Source organism: Colletotrichum higginsianum, chromosome 1 (assembly GCF_001672515.1).
Source record: "Colletotrichum higginsianum IMI 349063 chromosome 1, whole genome shotgun sequence".
NCBI classification, from domain to species: Eukaryota; Fungi; Ascomycota; class Sordariomycetes; order Glomerellales; family Glomerellaceae; genus Colletotrichum; species Colletotrichum higginsianum.
In genome coordinates, this window is record NC_030954.1 from 4,605,018 (window position 1) to 4,624,167 (window position 19,150).

At 55.8% G+C, this 19,150-nt stretch overlaps 7 protein-coding genes across 7 annotated transcripts; 5 read left to right on the forward strand and 2 right to left on the reverse strand.

The window, feature by feature from the left end:
• Window positions 1–341: 341 nt before the first annotated feature.
• On the reverse strand, window positions 342–2,438 carry CH63R_01353 (Leucine rich repeat protein; the record flags this gene model as incomplete). The annotated part of the gene is made up of 1 exon (XM_018296328.1): window positions 342–2,438. The coding sequence occupies one exon, from the start codon at window positions 2,436–2,438 to the stop codon at window positions 342–344; it is 2,097 nt and encodes a 698-aa protein (XP_018164690.1).
• A 2,264-nt stretch (window positions 2,439–4,702) lies between these two features.
• Window positions 4,703–6,310, forward strand: CH63R_01354 (uncharacterized protein; the record flags this gene model as incomplete). The annotated part of the gene is made up of 2 exons (XM_018296329.1): window positions 4,703–4,888; window positions 5,315–6,310. The coding sequence occupies 2 exons, from the start codon at window positions 4,703–4,705 to the stop codon at window positions 6,308–6,310; spliced, it is 1,182 nt and encodes a 393-aa protein (XP_018164691.1).
• Window positions 6,311–7,700: 1,390 nt separating this feature from the next.
• On the forward strand, window positions 7,701–8,456 carry CH63R_01355 (uncharacterized protein; the record flags this gene model as incomplete). The annotated part of the gene is made up of 3 exons (XM_018296330.1): window positions 7,701–7,893; window positions 8,058–8,175; window positions 8,336–8,456. 3 exons carry the CDS (start codon window positions 7,701–7,703, stop codon window positions 8,454–8,456), a joined length of 432 nt encoding a protein of 143 aa, XP_018164692.1.
• A 1,032-nt stretch (window positions 8,457–9,488) lies between these two features.
• Window positions 9,489–10,313, forward strand: CH63R_01356 (uncharacterized protein; the record flags this gene model as incomplete). Its single annotated transcript, XM_018296331.1, has 1 exon — window positions 9,489–10,313. One exon carries the CDS (start codon window positions 9,489–9,491, stop codon window positions 10,311–10,313), a length of 825 nt encoding a protein of 274 aa, XP_018164693.1.
• Window positions 10,314–12,142: 1,829 nt separating this feature from the next.
• Window positions 12,143–13,510, forward strand: CH63R_01357 (Tubulin binding cofactor C; the record flags this gene model as incomplete). The annotated part of the gene is made up of 4 exons (XM_018296332.1): window positions 12,143–12,254; window positions 12,338–12,498; window positions 12,570–13,253; window positions 13,310–13,510. 4 exons carry the CDS (start codon window positions 12,143–12,145, stop codon window positions 13,508–13,510), a joined length of 1,158 nt encoding a protein of 385 aa, XP_018164694.1.
• Window positions 13,511–13,829: 319 nt separating this feature from the next.
• On the reverse strand, window positions 13,830–14,273 carry CH63R_01358 (Microtubule-associated protein; the record flags this gene model as incomplete). The annotated part of the gene is made up of 1 exon (XM_018296333.1): window positions 13,830–14,273. The coding sequence occupies one exon, from the start codon at window positions 14,271–14,273 to the stop codon at window positions 13,830–13,832; it is 444 nt and encodes a 147-aa protein (XP_018164695.1).
• Window positions 14,274–15,099: 826 nt separating this feature from the next.
• Window positions 15,100–17,078, forward strand: CH63R_01359 (2,3-bisphosphoglycerate-independent phosphoglycerate mutase; the record flags this gene model as incomplete). Its single annotated transcript, XM_018296334.1, has 5 exons — window positions 15,100–15,130; window positions 15,155–15,360; window positions 15,443–15,751; window positions 15,824–16,205; window positions 16,270–17,078. The coding sequence occupies 5 exons, from the start codon at window positions 15,100–15,102 to the stop codon at window positions 17,076–17,078; spliced, it is 1,737 nt and encodes a 578-aa protein (XP_018164696.1).
• Window positions 17,079–19,150: the final 2,072 nt, after the last annotated feature.

A 19,150-nucleotide genomic window follows, 5' to 3' on the forward strand; every position in this document is an offset into this window, starting at 1 on the left:
ACTCACTTCTTTCATCCAGACAAAAAAGCACAGAATAGCGCTGCCCACATGTTTCCCACACCAAGCAAAAGGAAGGTCCATCCAGGATTCGAACCTGGGCCTACGGAAGAGACTGAGTATGATCAGAATCCGACGTCCTAACCAACTAGACTAATAGACCTGTGTGGATTGTACTTCGTTGAGGTGGGTGGAATTTTTGATACCCATAATACCGATTTCTTTGTGGGGGGTTTCGCAAATGCCACCGTGTGCCAACCGAGCTCGACTCGCTCGCTCGCCAAGTACCCCCTGACATAGGTATTCAGACGACATTGTCCAGGAATCACCTCAATCAAAGCATTTCAGTATTTTCGCGTGGTGGAGAACGGTCCCTTGGCATTCATTACGCGGGCGAGCGTGTTGTCGTTCTCTTCCCAGTCTTTGACCAGGACCTGCAGTCTGCGTCGAGCATGGCCAGCGTCCCGGTTGCGGTACACCGAGTCGATTTTGCGCACGTCAGTCTTGTCATTTACGATCCATCTTTTCTCCTCGTCAAGGAACTTGGCATAGCTCATGCCGTCGCCGTATATGGTCTTAACATTTGCCTCAAGATGGTTGTTGACAGCTTTCTTCAAGGCTTTGTCATCTTTGGTCGGCACCGACCATGAGTGCATTTCTGGCATCATATGATCCGCCGAAGGGTTGAATGTTGGGTACTTCTCTTTCGGATCAGGAAGGATCGATTCCGCGCTGTAGTACAGCAGGGAACCTGTCAGCACAGCGGCGTCAATCTTTCGCAGCTCTGGCGGTGTGATCGGGCAGTGACCTAGGTTCAGGTACTCCAAGTTCTGATTTGTTGTCACGAGCTCGCATATCGACGGTACGGCAGCACTATCAATATAGTTCCACGCCTGACCAAGGTCAACGGTCGCATACGCCTGGCCAACGTCCAAGAAGCGCATGCCGGGATGTGATTTGACAGCCCGGAAGACGTCAACAGCGCCAGGTGTTGTTAGGCCGGTGGACTGTAGCGACAGCCGAGAAAGTTGGGGAGCCTGGCAGATGCCTGAAGCAAGAGCTTGCGCACCCTCGTCACCCAAGGGGTTGCATGACAGGTAGAGCGAGGTAATGCCACAGGCGGGCGAATCCAGAAAAGCGGCGATGGCCAACGCAGCTTTGGTCGAAATTCCGTTGCCGTTCAGGTAGATGTTGCGGAGGGGCAGTTTCTTACGGCCGGGAACAGCAAGAGAGAACATGGTAAGACAGTGGAACAGCTCTGCGACACCGGCGTCACCGAGCTCGGTCTGGTCGAGATCCAACGTGCGAATATTCTTTGTCTCGGTGATGAGGCGATAGACATCTACAGCGGCTACGGGGCCCAGTGGATTTCGTTTCAGCCAGACGTTTGTCACTGCATCCGATTCGATCAGGGCATCGACGAGGGTCTTGAAGCTGGCGGCGTCGATGCAATTGCCAGCCAGGTACCAAGTTTCCATACGGTCGGGGAGCTTTCGGATGAACCGAGCGATCTCCTGGGCTCCAACCGGGCCAATGATGTTATTGCCCAAAAGGAAGTGCCGGACAAAGGGATTCGGCCGTAAGCTATCCATCAGGTTGCCGATGTGGTCTCGTCCAACAACCATTTTGCATAAATCCATGCGACCGTCCTCGTAGACGACACCTTTGGGAAACTCGGCAGCCTTGATGCCGTAGTAAGGCTCGCCCTTGCCGCCGTCGAGAGCAGTACCGGCCGACTTCTCATCAAGCTCGTGGGTGCCACCCTGCCCGAGGTGGTCGAAGAAGGGAGCCAAGTCGGCGATATCGGCAACGGCGACGGGCATCGGGATGGCTTTCGTGCCAGCTAGGGCGACGGGGAAGCTGGCCGGGTTCCACGGACCCTGAGCAAGGATGCGGGAAGCCCAGACAGGCGCATGCACGCCGGGCGCCGCGCCGCCAGTCAAGCCGCGGAAGCTGTGGCCGTTCCGTTTGGTGGCGGCAAAGATGTCGTATTTCCGCTGCAGGGCGACCCACGCACGCAGTCTCACCCGCGCAGCTTCGTACCGGATGACGGGTGACACGGCGTTGTCGTGGGTGGCGGGATACAACAGCGTTGCAATGGCCACAGCCAGATGAGATCGCGCAGATTTCCGGCGGGGGAGACCATGCAGCTCATCCGGCAGTCGGAGGACGTCCATGGGCAGAGCAAGTATCTCATCGGCAGTGTAGGCTTTTGAGTGGTTGAAGTCTAGCATCTGCACGTCAAGGAGGTTGAAAGCCTGCCGGCAGAGGGTAGCCAAGCGGACTGCCTCGTCCAAGTCGACTCCGGTGTCGTCACCATGGCTGTCCGCCAAGTTGGTGATACTGGTGGCGGGTGTCTGTGTCAGACTAGAGAGCCGTGGAACAAACCCACCCAATGTCGGTGGCGTTGATGGAAGTGAAATCGTAACGGCGGAGGCCATGTTGATCAGGTTGCTTGATGCGACTGATGTGTCAAGGTATATATTGGCTGAGATATCGATCGAAAGCGAACCACTCTGACGACTTGATGGTTGTTCCTTTTGGACTTGAAAACCCTCTTACGACAGGTGATGGACCGATTATATGATGCTACTTGCTTTCGAAGACGAGCATGGCCGTGGCTCTTTATGGTCGGGCGAGTCAATGTGAGTATCCGATTACCTGTTCTTCGGTTACTTGACAGAGCCTAGGAAACTCTAGTCTCTGGGCTGTTGGCTGTTGGCTGTTGGCCGAGGCGTTGGATGCGCGCCAAGTGTTGAATGTCCAGGCAGCACACGGATGTGGATCGACGTCCATGTCAGTTGTCGTCCATGTCGTTACAAGGGCGCACTTGTTGACAATGCTCTTGACATGTCCATAACCACGACAAGTCGATGTCAGACTAATGTCAATCAATATCAGGTAGACCTCAAGAGTACATAGGCACCTAACATTATCCTAGGTACCTAGGTATTTGTACAAAGAACCGAATCGGGCAAGAAGAAGCCACCCGTCGTCAGCAACTCTTTCCTCGCCTTCCATGCATGCTTCGTGGCTCTTTCTTCGTGTCGTGTGGACAGGGAACCGCCCCACCCAGATGAATTGTGTGGCTGGACTCTTGCAGAAGCCACTGTCCGAACCATTACATAATCCTCACCAACATCCACACCCACAACCACAACTCAGCATCCACCCGCACCTCGCTTCAACCTCTCGGGGCTTTTCAGCTGCAGCGCAAGAACAAACGAACCCTGTCCCGCCAACCGTCAATTGCCCTCCTCCCCCCAGTCTCCTGCGTGTTGCGTCGCATGACATTCCGCGTCTTTGCATTGCGTCCGTCCCTGTGTGCCTGTCTCCTGTCTCGTCGCCATTAGATTCTGTCTGAGTCTGCCACGACTGACTGCGACATCCAGGAATCTACTGCAATCAATCTGTGTAACACGGCCCGACCACGTCAACGAAATGGCCACCCCGCTACGCTGCCAAACCCCGTCCACCAACCACAATGATTTTGCCGTCTTTCAACACAGCATGCCCCTTGCGGATACCAATCTACCACGGCTCTGATTCGCCCTCGCCGCCTGTCTTGTCCGTGTCTCTGAAAGTCTCATACGGCCGCGCTTGGACAAGACAACTTGCTTTTCCCTCTTTGCTTCTTCCATGACACTCACGCCATGTCACATAGTCGGATAGTTCCTTTCCATACAGCGGTGAGCAGATGCCGGAGAGAGCTTGGTCTCTCTTCCAGACGTCAACTTCCCGAGACCCATTCCGACCTTTTCCTTGGGCGGCTTAGGCGAGGAATTCCAACGACAAACAACTTCACGCCAGAAGAACAACGGTGGGCTGCCACCGTGGCATGCACCTCGCGTCTTGTCGGGTTGTTTTTGTTGTTTCTGTTGCTGTCGTTACTGCTGTCCCCTCCTTCTCGGCTGGGCTTGGCTTGTTTCGTTCCAACATACAGATGTTGGGGGAGAGGGGGGGGGATGATGCTTCATACAGCAAACACGAAGCCACTCTCATGCGCATGCGAGCAGCCGCCCACTCACAGACCCCTTGGGACAAGCATTGCTTTTTGCCGTCATCATTTCTCCCTCGGGCAGCGACGCATGCGATCAATCGGCAATGCCACAATTTCGGCCGGTTGACACGAGGCTCTGAACCGGCAAGCGACATACGGAAGTGACTCCCGGGCCCCCTGATTGGAGTTCACTTTGCTTTCTCGCATAAGCAGAAAGACGATCACTTCGGGAGGCATGCAGGGAGGCCGCATGCCTCCCGGTCGTCGAGGCTGTGGGAGACACTTGCGCACACTTACAAGAAATGATGGTGTTGTGTCTCCCAGATGCCCGGTCAGGTGGGGCCCTTTGACCTCATCCCATGCCATCGACGAGGATAACCCTACCAACGACCCTCAGAGTTGTTGTGTGTTGCATGTGAGCATGGAGAAGAAAACATACTACTACCCTTGGCATGTTGGCCCGAGAGGGATTGGCTGCGCGGGGAGGTTCAAGACACATGTCTTGGTGCGTGTCGAGTTGGCTGACCGCTCCCCCTTCGCACCCTGTTGTTTGGTGTACTTCCCATCGCGGAGAAAGTTTCCCGTATATATGAACGGCCTGCTAGTAAGTGAGCAAAGGAAAGCCCCCTCTCTTTTCCTACGGTTGTGCTGCGTTCCAAAAAAGCAAAGCGCTTCTTCTTTTCGTCTGCTTTGCTGCTGTTCATCATGTCTTCTTTTCCCATGTATTCCTCTATGCCGCGCAGAATCGTCGAAGGGCCAGTATCCCACGCCAAGTGGCCATCAACAGAGTCGTTTCGATCACCGGCGTCGCCCTGGGACGTCGACGACTCCACGGCCCAAACTGTCAGCAAGCTCAATTCGGTCTTTGGTTTCCGGCCGCCAACCGGATACGTAAGGTCGTCACCCCGGACATCTCCCGATGAGGTGTCAAGGTACTCGCCGGACCTGCAGCACTTCCGTTTGGATCGGACCCCCGAGCTGCGACACGACACTCCTTCGGATGCGAGAACGCGGACGTCATCTTTCGGGCCGGAGACGCCTCCCACCAATTCCGATTCATACTTCTCGTCGGAGCCGCTCGTACAGCCCCTGACGCCGGTTCGAAACAGCCATCCTCACTTGCGTTCTCACTCGGACAGCTGTAGTCTCCAAAGCTTTTACTCGGAAAGCCAGTATCGCGTCGGCACTGAATCAACACCAACCATTAGCCACGACAATCCCAAGCAACACCGTCATCATGACTCAATGTCTCGTCCAGGAGACAATGGAGACAATCTACCCAAAAACCAATCTCGAGAGACGGCCTCGCCACATCAGAACTACTCCGTTGCTCTTACCCGCAACAATCGCGCCGTCACCCTCATATTGACGGCAGGTAGCTCAACACAGTCGAGACAGCCCAACATCACCTGCTATCGGCAGACATCCCTCCCGCTAGGTGGGCCCTTCGCCGAGTTTTTCAAGGCTTCCGAGGCCATGGCTTTGTTGCAACACATGGTGAACGCTTCGTCCATGTCGTACCAGCCGTTTTCGAAACGGGAGCGGTCCGAATTGATGCTGCGCATGCGTACTTCCGGTGACGGCATGATCCTCGGCGACCCGTGTTCTAATGCCCGCGCATGGACGAGCTTCTTCTCCGCCGAGCTCGGTGCCGGCAGGGCTTGGGAAGCGGGCACGGTCATCTTCCCGTGGAAGGTTCTGGAGAAACTGATGGGCTCCCTCAACTCCGAGTGTGCGCGGAAGAGAAGGATGCAAGCGCGCGCGGCCGCCGCCATAGTCAGGCGCGAGGCGGACGAGTACCCCGGCTCTCGGGGCCCGGGACCCTTCCGGCATGGCCACGAACACTCTCCCGGCTGTCGGCATGTGTCTCTGCGGCTCGCCGGCGACTCAGAGATGTTGTCCTCCGCGCCCATGTCCGGAGTCTCCGGTGACCGCAACTCGGCATCCTCCACCTCGTCTCCGCCCGGGACGCCGACAGAATTACTCCCGCCCAAGCTCCAGCTGGTGTCGGAACAGCCTCAGTCCCCGCCGGCACAGGTCCGACGCCGACGTCAGCACTCGGAGCCGGTCCGGCAACTGAGCCTGACGCCCCCGCGCATCGCCTTGCTCAAGTCTAAGACCTGCCGGCAGAGCCTGCGCGGGCTGCACGCCGCTTCGTCGTCGCCTCGCCTCGAGTTCTACGACTCGATACGGGCGTGGCCGGCCAGTTCTCACCTGACGCAGGTGAGGTTGCCGCCGTGTTCTCGGTTCTTGGAGATGGTCGAGGCCGAAGGGACCGGCCTGCGCAGCCATACTGTCATATGTGGCGAGTAGTTCCTGCGTGGAGCGGTCTGGTTGCTGTCTTCATTTCATTGTGTATGGTTTCTTTCTTCTATTTTTTCTTCTTCTTCGCCTTTACGCAGGCAACATGCTTGGGTAGACAAGACAGTTCTTCCCCTTGTGGGTAGAGGCCTTCAATCTTATGGCATTAGGGAGCCAGGCGAGAACGGTCTGGTGCGTGAACATTAGACAAACGAGACGAAAGGGCTTTACGAGAAACGGGACATGCGAAACAGGAAATGACGGGATCAATGACAAAACTCAACATTTTTTAGAAAGCATTAGATAGGTACGACAACGACGAAAGGAGGTTCGCTGGACGACCGACTGCTAGATGAATAGGTGAACGACAGGAACGGCCGGAATGACTGTCGGATATGTTTCATGATCACAAACGTCCTGGGGGTTGGTCATCGTCTATTTGTACAAACTGGCTTGACGTCAGAACCATTTTAAGGAATGCAGTGTAAACGATCGTTGAGAAATAAACTTAAGCGAAGCGTATCATCCTCTAGCGATCTACCGCCAACCGAAAGCTGTTTGAGTGAAAGGATAACCAACTATCGGGTCTCGTACCAACGGTACCTTTGGTGGTGGAATTTGTAGACTGACTCGCACATCAACTAGGCGGGTTTCCCGCGCTCCAACGGGGGTTTTGATTCAGAGTCTCGACCCGGCTACGTCCTATGAAGTTGGGAACCTCTGCCGTGTCCAAAGTTGTTTTCACATACCCTGTCAGGATGGGGAGGCTTACAAGAGTTCCAAGTCTAACAAGACCAAGCGTTAACAGCCGTTCCGACGAACCCAGTTGACCGGGCTTGCGTCAGAAATGATGGGTACGGGCTCACGCGCGCACCGCAGGGACCAGGTTCGTCACGAATTTAGACTTTGTGAAATAGATTAAAATCGGCCCTCTTCCAGACGAAACGACGAAGGGAGCCCCTTGCTGTTCCTCTCTCCAGAGCCCCCCTTCTCAGTCTCCAGGGGAAGCCGGAGCAGACGCGTGTGTCGAGCAGGGTTGTTTCTGCTTGCGGTAGGCCCGCCAATGACACAGTGTTATTCGACCCGTTATAGAGTTTGGGGAGCTTCCATTGCGGCTCCGCCCCCTTTCCATTGTGGGCGTGGGACGTTAGGATGTATGTATATATATATATATACTCAAGTCTCCGCCGCGACCTTACTGCAGAAGGGCTTATGGGTTAAAAACTCACCTCAGTCCATCGTTCCAACCGCGCCGTCTCCTCGAACACAACAGCCTCGCGCATCCAAGGAGAGATATCCCACGACGGTCCGCCCCTCGTAGCCCGGGATCGCACGGCGGACAGACGCGTAAAAGGAGGAAAGGAAAAGGAAAAGGAAGAAGAATAACATCAAGAAGGGCATTATGTCCCGCTCGGCCTTGACACTCCTCAGCCTTGCCGGCCTCGCCGCCGCGGCAGTCGATATCACGGCCCTAAACAAGAACGTCTCGGCAACGTCCGGGACGGGTGCGGTTAGCGCAGCGGGGACGCTGGAGCCGTTCGGCGGTGTCGGGGTCGGGTGCGGTATCAACTGGGCTGAGGGAGAGAGCTACGGAGGTGGGTTCCCCCCGTTTGTGCCAGTCTTGTCACCGTGTCGTCTGAGCCGTGAGATGGGAGGAGTGTTGGGTCGGCGGTCATGAGGCAAGGAAGGGAAAAGATCCAGTTCGAAAGAGAGGACTGGCAAACATTGATGAAACAGCTGGCTGACGTGGTGCCCACAGGTGGTCTGCAATCTGGCTCCGAATCCTTCGGCCTCGGCGGTGGGTTCACCATCACCGAGAAAACGATGACTATCGGCCTCGGCATCGGCGTCAACGGACCGCTCAGCTTCAATACCACGTAAGGCAAACCCGCAAACCACGCCCGTTCGACAACTCCCCATGATCATCTTCCTTGGGAGGGCCCCAAGGGATCAAATATCAGCTCGAGGCGGAGGCCCGAGAGAGGGAAGGATAATCTCTATCAAATGACCAGCCTTGCTGACACGCATCCCTACCAGTGTCGACTACGAGGCCTCGACAAATGGCAGCGCGAGCGTCGTCTTCACCTCGACTAAGGAGATCAAGTGTGAGGAGACAACAGTGAACGGCCTCAAAGGCTTCCGGTGCACTTCGGCTTAGGACGGATGGGGTAAGGGTGTTGAGCAGGGGAGATGGATGCAATCTGATATCCGAGCGTGAAGAGTTCCTTCGTTTCTGTTATTACCAAATGGATCTACTGCCTTCCGGGCGACTTGAGAATGCAGTTTCCAAGCTGTAGAAGATGGTGTCTGTCGGCCACCGTTGGGTGAGGAGTCTGCGAGAGAAACAGGAGGCCGAACCCCACGGTCCACGTCACGCATTACACTATGAACACTGTGTATTCTATTCCTGAGAAATTGTCATTCAAGACTATCTCCGAAGTCTAATTTGGGGCATGTTTCCCGTGATAACCAAATGGAAAGTGAGAGTGGGTGCCATTTGCATCAGCGTTACCCACGCCCAGAAATTCGAAGGTTGAGAAGGTAATAGAGCCAGGTGATACGATTAATTGAATTGCAGCATCGTCCAACCAACCGTTCGCTCCAAGGCGACTACACAGCGTCTCAACTCTGTTTCGACAATCCCAAGCTGATGCCGACACCGTTGGCTGAAGACTCTAAGCTCAACCAAGAATATACGATATAACGATGAATGGTGCCCAGGAGTCCTTCATGGCTTTTAGTGGCGTATCACGGAATGAACTTTGTTCTTTTCCAAAACCCCCTATTGACAACCGCGAGCAGAGTTCACGATGGAAATAACCTCAACTGAACCATGGTTCCGCCAACAATCAAACCCATTTCTGTCCTGTGACATACGGGGTCAAATCCCGGTCGTCCCATGGTTTTTTGTTTCTCGGTTCCCGTGGGAGTCACCTTGAGGGATCTCCAGAAGATATAAGAAGAAGAGGTTTTCTGGTGAAATGCTCATTTCTATTTCATCATCATTTTTCTACCCATTCACACTCTCGCTGTCTGCGCACACCGCTTGTAAAGAAACCACCAAAAAAAGCCTGCTTTACTATCCTCACAGCATACTATTCTGCTTCATACTCTCTTACGACTCTCCTCAACACGAAGAACACAACCCTCCTCTCATCTCACCAATACCCTCGTGCTCTCCGTCGCAGCCATGCTCGTAGATGCCCACAAGAGACGTTGCACAATGAGCATTCAGGCCCCCTCGTCCACCTCTCGTCAGGCATGCCAAGCAGCCGTCGAGAAGGGCGCGTCCAGGGCGGCGCACGCACTATCTCATGCCGCGGCCAAGTTTACACATCACCCGGTCACCAAAAAACCTCGTTCGGGTGTCCTCGGCATCGTCCTGACCACCCCAGAGGGCAACATCCTTGTAGGCGACGCCATCCCCGAGGGGACACGGTGCCACATGTCACTCGAGCACCGCGCCCTCCAGAAGCAGTGGCTCGACACCATTGAAAATAACCTCGTGCCGGGCAACTGGAGGCAGCTCCGCGATCTGAACCGCCCGCAGGCGCCCAGGGTCGACTATGAGAAGCAATGGGACCCCCGCGAGAGACAATCCCCCGCCGAGGAGAAGAAGCGGAAGCACCACACCTTGAAATGGCTACGCAGCATCGGTGAAGACAGATGCCAGCAGCACCAGCGCCATAGAGAAGCCGCAGAGCGCGCGTGGCAACTGCAGAAGATGGAGGTCGAGTGCCAGAGGCAGCAGCGCCAGATCGATGCCGAAGAGAGGCGGCGCCAGGCGCAGCAACGGCAGGCGCAGATGTCCATTGCCGAGTTGCAGAAGTGGATTGCGGACGTGGGACGTCAGCAAGATGAGGCCGAGAGAAAGCTCCACGATCTCAAGGCCGAGCTGGGGCGGAGACGGAGATGGATTTCGAAGCCGACAGCGAGGATGAGCAGTGAGCGCTGGGTGCTTACCATAAGACTCGACTCCTCTCGCTCGCCAGTGGTCTGGCGCTGGATCGCTTGACGGATGCTGTTTGTCCTGCCTGATTTACCTTCTACATTCTAGCGCTTGCTCCTGGTACAATGATTTGGATACCCCCTTGAGTTTAGCACATCCGAATTGAAAGCTGGCTGGTTCTTCTTCGCAAACTGTTTGCATTTGCTGGTTGTGTGTGCTATGTCCTGTGAGATGTACGTGTTGCTCGTATCACCAGAATAGAACGGAAAAGTTCACGATGGAGCAAGGTTCTAGAGGTTCCACGCATTGGTTTTGTTCTTTCTCTGTGCACTCGTTCCGCAGGTCATCCACGTGCTTCGTCGCGTCCCAAGTTGCGTCTGTACGAGCACGGCGTAGCCTGCCTCTTCTTGTCTAACGCGGGCGGGACGTTGGATGCATGAGCGTTGATGACGATGTCAAGCCGGGCTCGCATGCACTCCGGAACTCTAAATGGCAGACGTAGCGCGGGAGAGCTGGGCTTGCGTAGTAGACAGCTCAATGTGAACCAATGCCATTGCCTCCGAGACTTGACCTGTTGACAGCCATTGCTACTTGACACAGTGCAACGATGCTAGGCGGGTTTATGTCTCTTGTCGACGTGGTCTTGCACTGCAAGTCCATGTTTGTCGTGTTAAGCTGGGGGTGCAGCTGTTGGTGTTCGTACTCCCCAGCGCGGCATCTCCCATACAATTGCTTCACCTCAAGACCTTCAAGTTTGGGCGGGCGGTCGGTAAGACCTCCAACTTGGCGGACTTGGTGGTTCTCCATACAAACGACGTCAGACCTGGCCCGGGTTCCCTCAGACTTGTTGCCGCATCTCCGTCTGTCGATCCAGGGTCTGTACAGCGACTGGTGCGGGGAAGGCGTCCATCTTCGTCCACCGATTGCCCAAGCAAGCATGCACGCAAGCAAGTCCACCCCCACTCGGACTGGGTTTGAGTTTCTGTGGATGTGGTTCGATGAGCCGTTTTGATTTACAAGTAATGCCGTCGATGCCGCTGTTGTCGTTGTCGTGTGACGACATGCGGCCACCCTTGCGCGACGACAAGATCGGGCGGCAGGAAGGGGGAGAATGCAAGTTCGGTGGAAGCTGAAGAGTCAATCAAGACGGCCCACACGGCTCAGCTGGGAATAGCGGAGAACGGCGGGGAAAGCGTCCCATAATTTGTGCCGGTACGGGCCCCATACTTCCGTATTGAGCCCCACTGGCACACTGAAGAGAGAACCCGACCGGGAATGGTTCAAGTCTCCTTGGACGCTGGACCCGCCCTGCCCAACCCTGCAGCGCCAAAGAACCAGAAACACCGCGGGGCCGTGATCATCATCCCACTCCCATTCAGCACTCTGGTTTCGCGCCGCCAGACATCAGACACCAAGCGGCTTTTACACTTTTCTGCTGTCCCACTATCACTCGGTTTCCTTGGGACGACCGCTCACACTCACACATGTGCTTGCTGCAGCCTCCAGCGCCTCCCTCTGTATCTTGCCCTCCCCGGTCCCCCTCCGCCGTTACGTAGCGACGTCACTGCACCATACCGGCCAACCCGTCGGTCTGTCAGCCACGAGCAGCCAACAGAAAGGAGAGTCGCGTGGTTTTTGCATTCCCTCGACTTCTGGTTTCTTAAAAGGACCGCCTGACGACGCGCCACTTTTCTTCCCCTTGTGAGGATACCACAACTTTACTTACACCATTCACAAAACACGAACGTGCCTGTCTACCTACGCCAGGTAGGCCTGTTCTCTTTCGTCTCTTGATCTTTTTGAAACACAAGCCCCAAGCTTTGTTGCTTATTTCGTCACGTACTTCGTATATAAGACACATACAATCCTCTTTTATATACCACACCGTCACCGACATGGCGCCTGAAGTACTTCAGCAATTTGCCGTAGGAGGAGGACCATTTCCAGTAACCAAGATGCAGGACCCCAAAGAAAAGTTTTACCGCCACTTCCAGGACGAGGTTGCCAGTACGTCGCCCATGAGAATAAAAGGCCCTAGTCCTTCGATTGATCATACAACTAATCAATCCCTTCCTTCTTCCCTGCAACAGTTCTCCAGGAACAAATCAACGGCATCGGTTCCGTGGCTCAGGTTGGCGGTGAGAGGCAAGATGCCATTGACCACGTCCTAGCCGGCATTTCGAACCTCTCCAACGAGGTCGCCGACGCCTCCGACTATGTTCCCTCGTACGACTTGCGCAACTATGCCCAGGTGAGCGGATGAGCCTCCCTTCTGGGCCGTCAACACCGCCGTCTTCCAACTAACCCCCTCCCCTTCGCCAGGCCGTCAAAGCTCTCACAGACAAGCTGAACGAGACGACGACGAAACTCGCCCCTCGTTCGCGCTTCCAGTTCAAGCCGCGGGGTGCCAGCGCAGCGACCAGCGACCTGGCTGCTCCTAAGAACGACCCGCGCCTCCTCGTCGGGAGCTCCCTCGCCGACCCCTTGCCCGCGTCCCGCGGCGGGCCCGTCGTCGCCGCGGACCTGTCGACCGAGAACGACGACGACCTTGGCGATCTGCCGTCCTTCTCCAAGAACTACAACGAGGAGATGGCGCGCCCGAGCGCCACCAAGGTGCGCAAGCCCAGCTTTTCCACCGCCAAGGACATCGCCATCTTCGGCCAGGAGGGCCTGCACATCATTTTGCCCTCGTCAGCATCGAGGGCGACGTCGTCCGGCCGCCTGACGGACCTGAAGGGCTGCGTCGTCGACATGTCCCTGGCGCTGTCCGGCACCACCTCGTTCGCGAACCTGGCGCTCAAGAACATCGAGCGGAGCCTGATCGTTGCCGGCAACGTCGCTGGGCCGGCGCATATAACCGGCGTCTCGGACAGCATCATCGTCGTCTCGGCGCGGCAGGTGCGCATCCACGAGTGCAGAAACGTCGACATCTACCTGCACTGCTCAAGCCATCCCATCATCGAGGACTGCTCGAACATGCGCTTCGCGCCGCTGCCGGCCAGCTTTGTAAGAAGACGGAAACCTGGACATACCGCTACGCAGGTGCTGACTTAATCGTGCAGGACACCCCGGAGGACCCTGTCAAGAACCAGTGGGACCAGGTCGACGATTTCAAGTGGCTCAAGTCGGAGCCTAGTCCGAACTGGGGCGTGCTGCCGGAAGAGCAGAGGCTGGCGGAAGAGATCTGGACTAAAGTTGTGCCGGGGGAGCGCGGCAAGGACCTGCAAGATATCCTCAAGGCCGTGGGTGTCCAGAAGCAGTGAGGTGGTGTTTATAGACAAGTCTGGTGTCGTCGACGACGGCTGTCTCCCTTTGTTTGAATGTCTGTACGGAGTTCGGGAGGCGGGGCAGTTTTGTCAAAAAAGGAACAATGCATCATGAAGCGCACAAACCAAGCAAAAACCAGCGTCCTAATTCGTTTGGAATTGAACATCGCCGTCGTCGCATTTTGGGTATCATGTAAGAGTAATCCGGCACACAAAGAAAAGCACACTTCGCCCCCACACCCTCTCTCTCTCTCTCTCTCTCTTTCTCTTCCCTCGCAATTCTGAAACAACAACGCTCCTCATCAACCACTGTCCATCACTCCGTCTCCATCTTGTCGCCCGTGCCGCCCTCCTCGTGCCCGAACTGGACGCCCAGCTCTCTCAGCCGTTCTAACACCTCACGCTGCATCCTGATGCGCTCCTCAAGCTGGCTGATCTCCTCTTCTTGCTCGCTGATGGAGCGGTCCATATCCGGCAGCTGGCGCATCTGTGTGCGGGCGCGCTGGAGCTTGTGCTTCAACGCGTCGGTCTGGGCCGGCACGTCCTTGAGAGACAGAGGGGCGTTAGGGCTAGCGCTGCCGAGTGGGTTGGGTGTCGCGCCGGCGCCGGTGCCGGCCGGGGTGGCGCCGGTAATGCCGCCGACGGAGCCCGAGGTCTGGATGGCGGCGCGCAGGCGGGTAAGGATGCCCGTCAGCTCGGTGAGGGTGTCGAGGGCGTCGGGCGAAAGGGTGGATGGAAGCTCGAGGGGATGAGGCGGCATTTTGGGAGGTTTCAGAAGCTTCAAAATGGATGCAGATGGAGCGCGGGAGCTTCAGACTCGGGAGGAAGCTTCTCGACAAAAGGAGGCAGAGTGTTGCGCGATGAGTGGAGGACGAGGTACGGTCTGTGGTCTTCCGAAAAGACGTCGTTCGGGTCGTTCTTCAGCCTCGCGGGACGTGCGGGAAGTCGGTGCTGCTGTTGGTTGAGGAGACGAGGCGTCCGAAAAAGGAATTAAGAAAGTCAATTGAGGTGAAGTTCGGGCAGGTCCGATACGTTGCGGTGCGCTTGTCGGAGATGCAGGCTCAAATCAGGTGGAAACTTGGAAACCAGGGCGCAGGGGAGGAAGCTCCGCCGAGACAATTTGCGTGTTCGGAAGAGCTTCACGGGCGTTTTAGCGCGACAGCGATTGGCAGGGCAGGCATTGGCAGCTAAAAATTGTTGAAAGTCAACAGAGGGGCAGTTCGGTCAGTCCACACTGTGTTAAGATGGAATGCACGGTGTAACACACCACTCTTGAGTGCATCAGACAGTGTTAGCGCAACAAGCAATGACACGGCTCTATTATCGGCGATACTATGACATAGCCCATCAACCCCCATCATCTCCCCCCCACCAAACACTGACACCGATAAAACAGCCCAGGCCGGAAGCTCAGGTACATTGGCTGATTCAATCAAATCTCCTCAACCGGCAGAGTCCTTCACCACCACCTCTAGAAAAAACTCGGGGAAAAAATCACGCATCTCCCTAGAATCTTTCTTTCTCCCTCCTTCCTACCTATTCACCCCTTTCTGTAAAGAAATAGCAACAGAAATACCTATTCCACCATGGCCAAGACCGACCAGAAGGCCTGCCTGAGTACGTCCAAAGATCTCCCTCCAGACCCTCCGAGCCCCTCGTCGAAGCCCCGCGGTGGTAGTGGTGTTGGTGTTAGTGTTGATGTTGGCGCTGGCGGCGTCTTCGTCGAGGCCGGTCAACAGAGCCAGGACACGCCCGGGGGAGGGGCCGTTCCTTCGCCTGAGCAGCGGAACCCCGAACCCCAACCAGACTACATCCTCACCCTTGCCTACATCATCCTCTATCTCCAGGTCGGCTGGCTAATCTTGTGGATCTTGCGCTCCTACAGTCGTGATTGACGGCTGGGGTGTTCCCGGAGCCGACTCTCCCAAGGATGGCGACGCCATCACCAACGCCGAGACCCCCGTTATGGACGCCTTCGCTCAGAGCAAGACCGGATACTGCGAGCTCGAGGCCTCGTCTCTCGCCGTCGGCTTGCCCGAGGGCCTGATGGGCAACTCGGAGGTCGGCCACCTGAACATTGGCGCCGGCCGTGTCGTCTGGCAGGACGTTGTCCGCATCGACCAGACTATCAAAGAGGGCAAGCTCCCCGAGAACGACGTTATCAAGAAGACCTTTGAGGGTGCCAAGAACGGCAACGGCAGACTGCACCTCTGCGGTCTCGTCTCCCACGGTGGTGTCGTGAGTTTAGCCCGACCCAGCGGGGGATTCCCTCCCACAAAGCAATGCCAGACACTAATATCCTACCTCTAGCACTCCAAGCAGATCCACCTCTACAACCTCCTCAAGGCTGCCAAGCAGTTCGGTGTGCCCAAGGTCTTCATCCACTTCTTCGGTGATGGTCGCGACGTCGACCCCAAGTCCGGCGCCGACTACATGGAGGAGCTCGTCAAAACCGCCGGCGAGATCGGCATCGGTGAGATCGCCACCGTCGTTGGCCGCTACTACGCCATGGACCGTGACAAGAGATGGGAGAGAGTCCAGATTGCCCTCGATGGCATGATCAACGGCAAGGGCGAGGAGAGCACCGACCCCGTCAAGACTGTTCGCGAGCGCTACGCCCGCGGCGGCGACAAGGACAAGGACGAGTTCCTGAGCCCTATCATCGTCGGCGGTGACGAGGGCCGCATCAAGGGTATGTCTCTCCCTGGTTTCTCCCTGGACGTTTGTGTGCGTGCGCTTTGCTGACATTGGCGCAGACGACGACACCGTCTTCTTCTTCAACTACCGCTCCGACCGCGTCCGCCAGATCACTCAGCTCCTCGGCGACGTCGACCGCTCCGTGCTCCCCGACTTCAACTACCCCAAGATCAAGAACCTCGTCACCATGACCCAGTACAAGGTCGACTACCCCTTCGAGATCGCCTTCAAGCCCCAGCACATGGGCAACGTCCTGGCCGAGTGGCTCGGCAAGCAGGGCGTTGAGCAGGTCCACATCGCCGAGACGGAGAAGTACGCCCACGTCACTTTCTTCTTCAACGGCGGTGTCGAAAAGGTCTTTGCCCTGGAGACCCGTGACGAGAAGCAGGATCTCGTCCCCTCCAACAAGTCCGTCGCCACCTACGACAAGGCCCCCGAGATGTCGGCCGATGGCGTCGCCGACCAGGTCGCCAAGCGCCTAGCCGAGCAAAAGTTCCCCTTCGTAATGAACAACTTTGCGCCCCCCGACATGGTTGGCCACACGGGCGTCTACGAGGCCGCCATTGTCGGTGTTGAGGCTACCGACAAGGCCATCGGCAAGATCTACAACGCCTGCAAGGAGCAGGGCTACGTCCTCTTCATCACCGCCGACCACGGCAACGCCGAAGAGATGAAGTTCCCCGACGGCAAGCCCAAGACCTCCCACACCACCAACAAGGTGCCTTTCATCATGGCCAACGCCCCCGAGGGCTGGAGCCTGAAGAAGGACGGCGGCGTCCTCGGCGACGTCGCCCCTACCGTCCTCGCCGCCATGGGCCTGCCCCAGCCTGAGGAGATGACCGGCAACAACTTATTGACCAAGGCATGAGTCTGGGTGTTTTTTTTCCCGTTTGAGTGTAGGTGTGGGTATAGGCGTGGTTGCGGAGTTGTGAGTGAGTGTCTTTGGGCAGCGGGTATAGGGAAAAGTTGAGAGCGTGTGGCGAGATGCGGTAAAAGGGTTTATGATGATAATAGACAACCTATAGAAAATGAGAACACGCTTTGATGACACTACGCTGTCAGAGTACATCGTGACTACACTTTGATTGGAAATTTATTCGCCACGAAGGGCTTAACCCGCTTTTGCTGGCCTAAACCGGCATTGCATCGGAGGGGCACGACTGGGACGACATGTCCACTGTCCATGGATTCGCTCAAGACAACCGTGAGGATGTTCCTCAGTGCATGTGTTGATGGGCTCGCTTTGAGAAGCCCATTGCCAAGATGATCACCAACAGAAGTTGCTGTCCTATCGGCTCCTCGTCTAGATCGACAGACTTGATCTAACGCTTCCCGCCCCCTATGCGTGGCCACAGCTGTGAAGCCGTTTTATTAACTCAACGGGGGGTGTGCTCGACTTACTCTTATCAGGTTCACTTCCCGCATGGCTGACACGGGTTTCAGTTTGATCCTCGCCACGGCCACCTTTGCCCCAATTCTTTATGCCAACCGTGAACGAAAGCCCGGTGGCAGCCAGCAGCAATATCCAATTGCACCGTTACAAGCGGACGGGAGTTGACTTCATCGGCGCTAGGTGGGGCAGGTTTTAATGCGGCGCTGGCGATCCCGTGCTTACACCTATCGGTAAAAGCTGGATCATCATCCGAAGGGGGGGAGTAGGTGGCCAAGGGTCATATCGGGTTGATCAACACATACCCCGAGCGGAGGGACCAACGGGTCCACAGGGCTGGATGAACCAGGAGATGCAGATGCACGTGGCGCACAACCCCTCGAATAGAGCACGAAACCAGCTCGTAGAACAGTAATGGCTTCGTACGTACAGAGTAGGTCAAAGTCAAAGTCTAAGGAAGTGGTGTTGCGGGGAGGGGGGGGGGGGCGACTGATAAGCGGTAACTTCCTCGGAGAACCAACAACCATTGTGTATATAGTTATTGCAGAAGCAGAAGCATTTTTCGCGATGTTGGGTTGCTGGCTGAGACATGAAGCCAAACGAACTGAGGGTATTTCTCCTTCGGTGCTGGTACCTCTAAAGGGTGTTATTATGACTATGTCGAACCAGCAGCCGGTGGATCACGACCGAGAGTGATTGCTCGGATTCTTGTCAGGCCTTCCAAGCCGTTGTCGATGGGGTTGCCATGTACTGCGTTGTCGTTCTCTATCCCGTTCGGGCAAACGACAAGACCCCTCGCCGTCCGTCCTTCAACTTCTACGAGGCAGCGTGTTCGCGATACACGGGCAACAGCCAACTCACGTAGAGAGCCTAACGCCCATGAGCTATCATAGCATTGGAGCTGCAATTATTTATAGTCAAAGAAATATTGGCAGGTAGAACGACTTCGGTGGAAAATTATCATCAGGGGTTCCGCAGGCACAATCTAGTTTCAGACAATATAATTCTCTCATTATTTGCAAACCCGGTTCTTTCTTACCGCCACCAAGATTGATATCATAGAGATTCCGGTGCATTAGTCAAGCTGAGATGGGAAATGCACCCGTGCTACACAACTAGTGGTGTGTTTTTCTTCGTTTCAACTCATTTCAAATGTCAATGTGCAAGTCTCCGTCCTGTTTGCTTGAGTTGCTGGCGTTGTGTATCCTGGACTGGCATTTAGTTTCCCAGTATCCGAACCTGAACATCGGTATCAAGTCCACAGAGAATAATTCTTTGCTAAGAAAGTAGAATTAGTCGAGAACTAGCCAAAAATACAATGTTCACACTGAAATATGATTGATGTCAGATATCAATCTCATGATCAGTCCCTGTCCAGTGCCAACACCGCTGGCTGTGCCAGATTCGGTATAACTACTTAGCATGCTCGGTTTATGGAGAACAAACTCTGTTCTCTGTGTCCTTAGGAGACCCAAGATATACACATCCTACTTCATCAAAGCCATACTTGCCACTATCCTCTCCCTTCCCATGACGATCGCCTCGCTTTG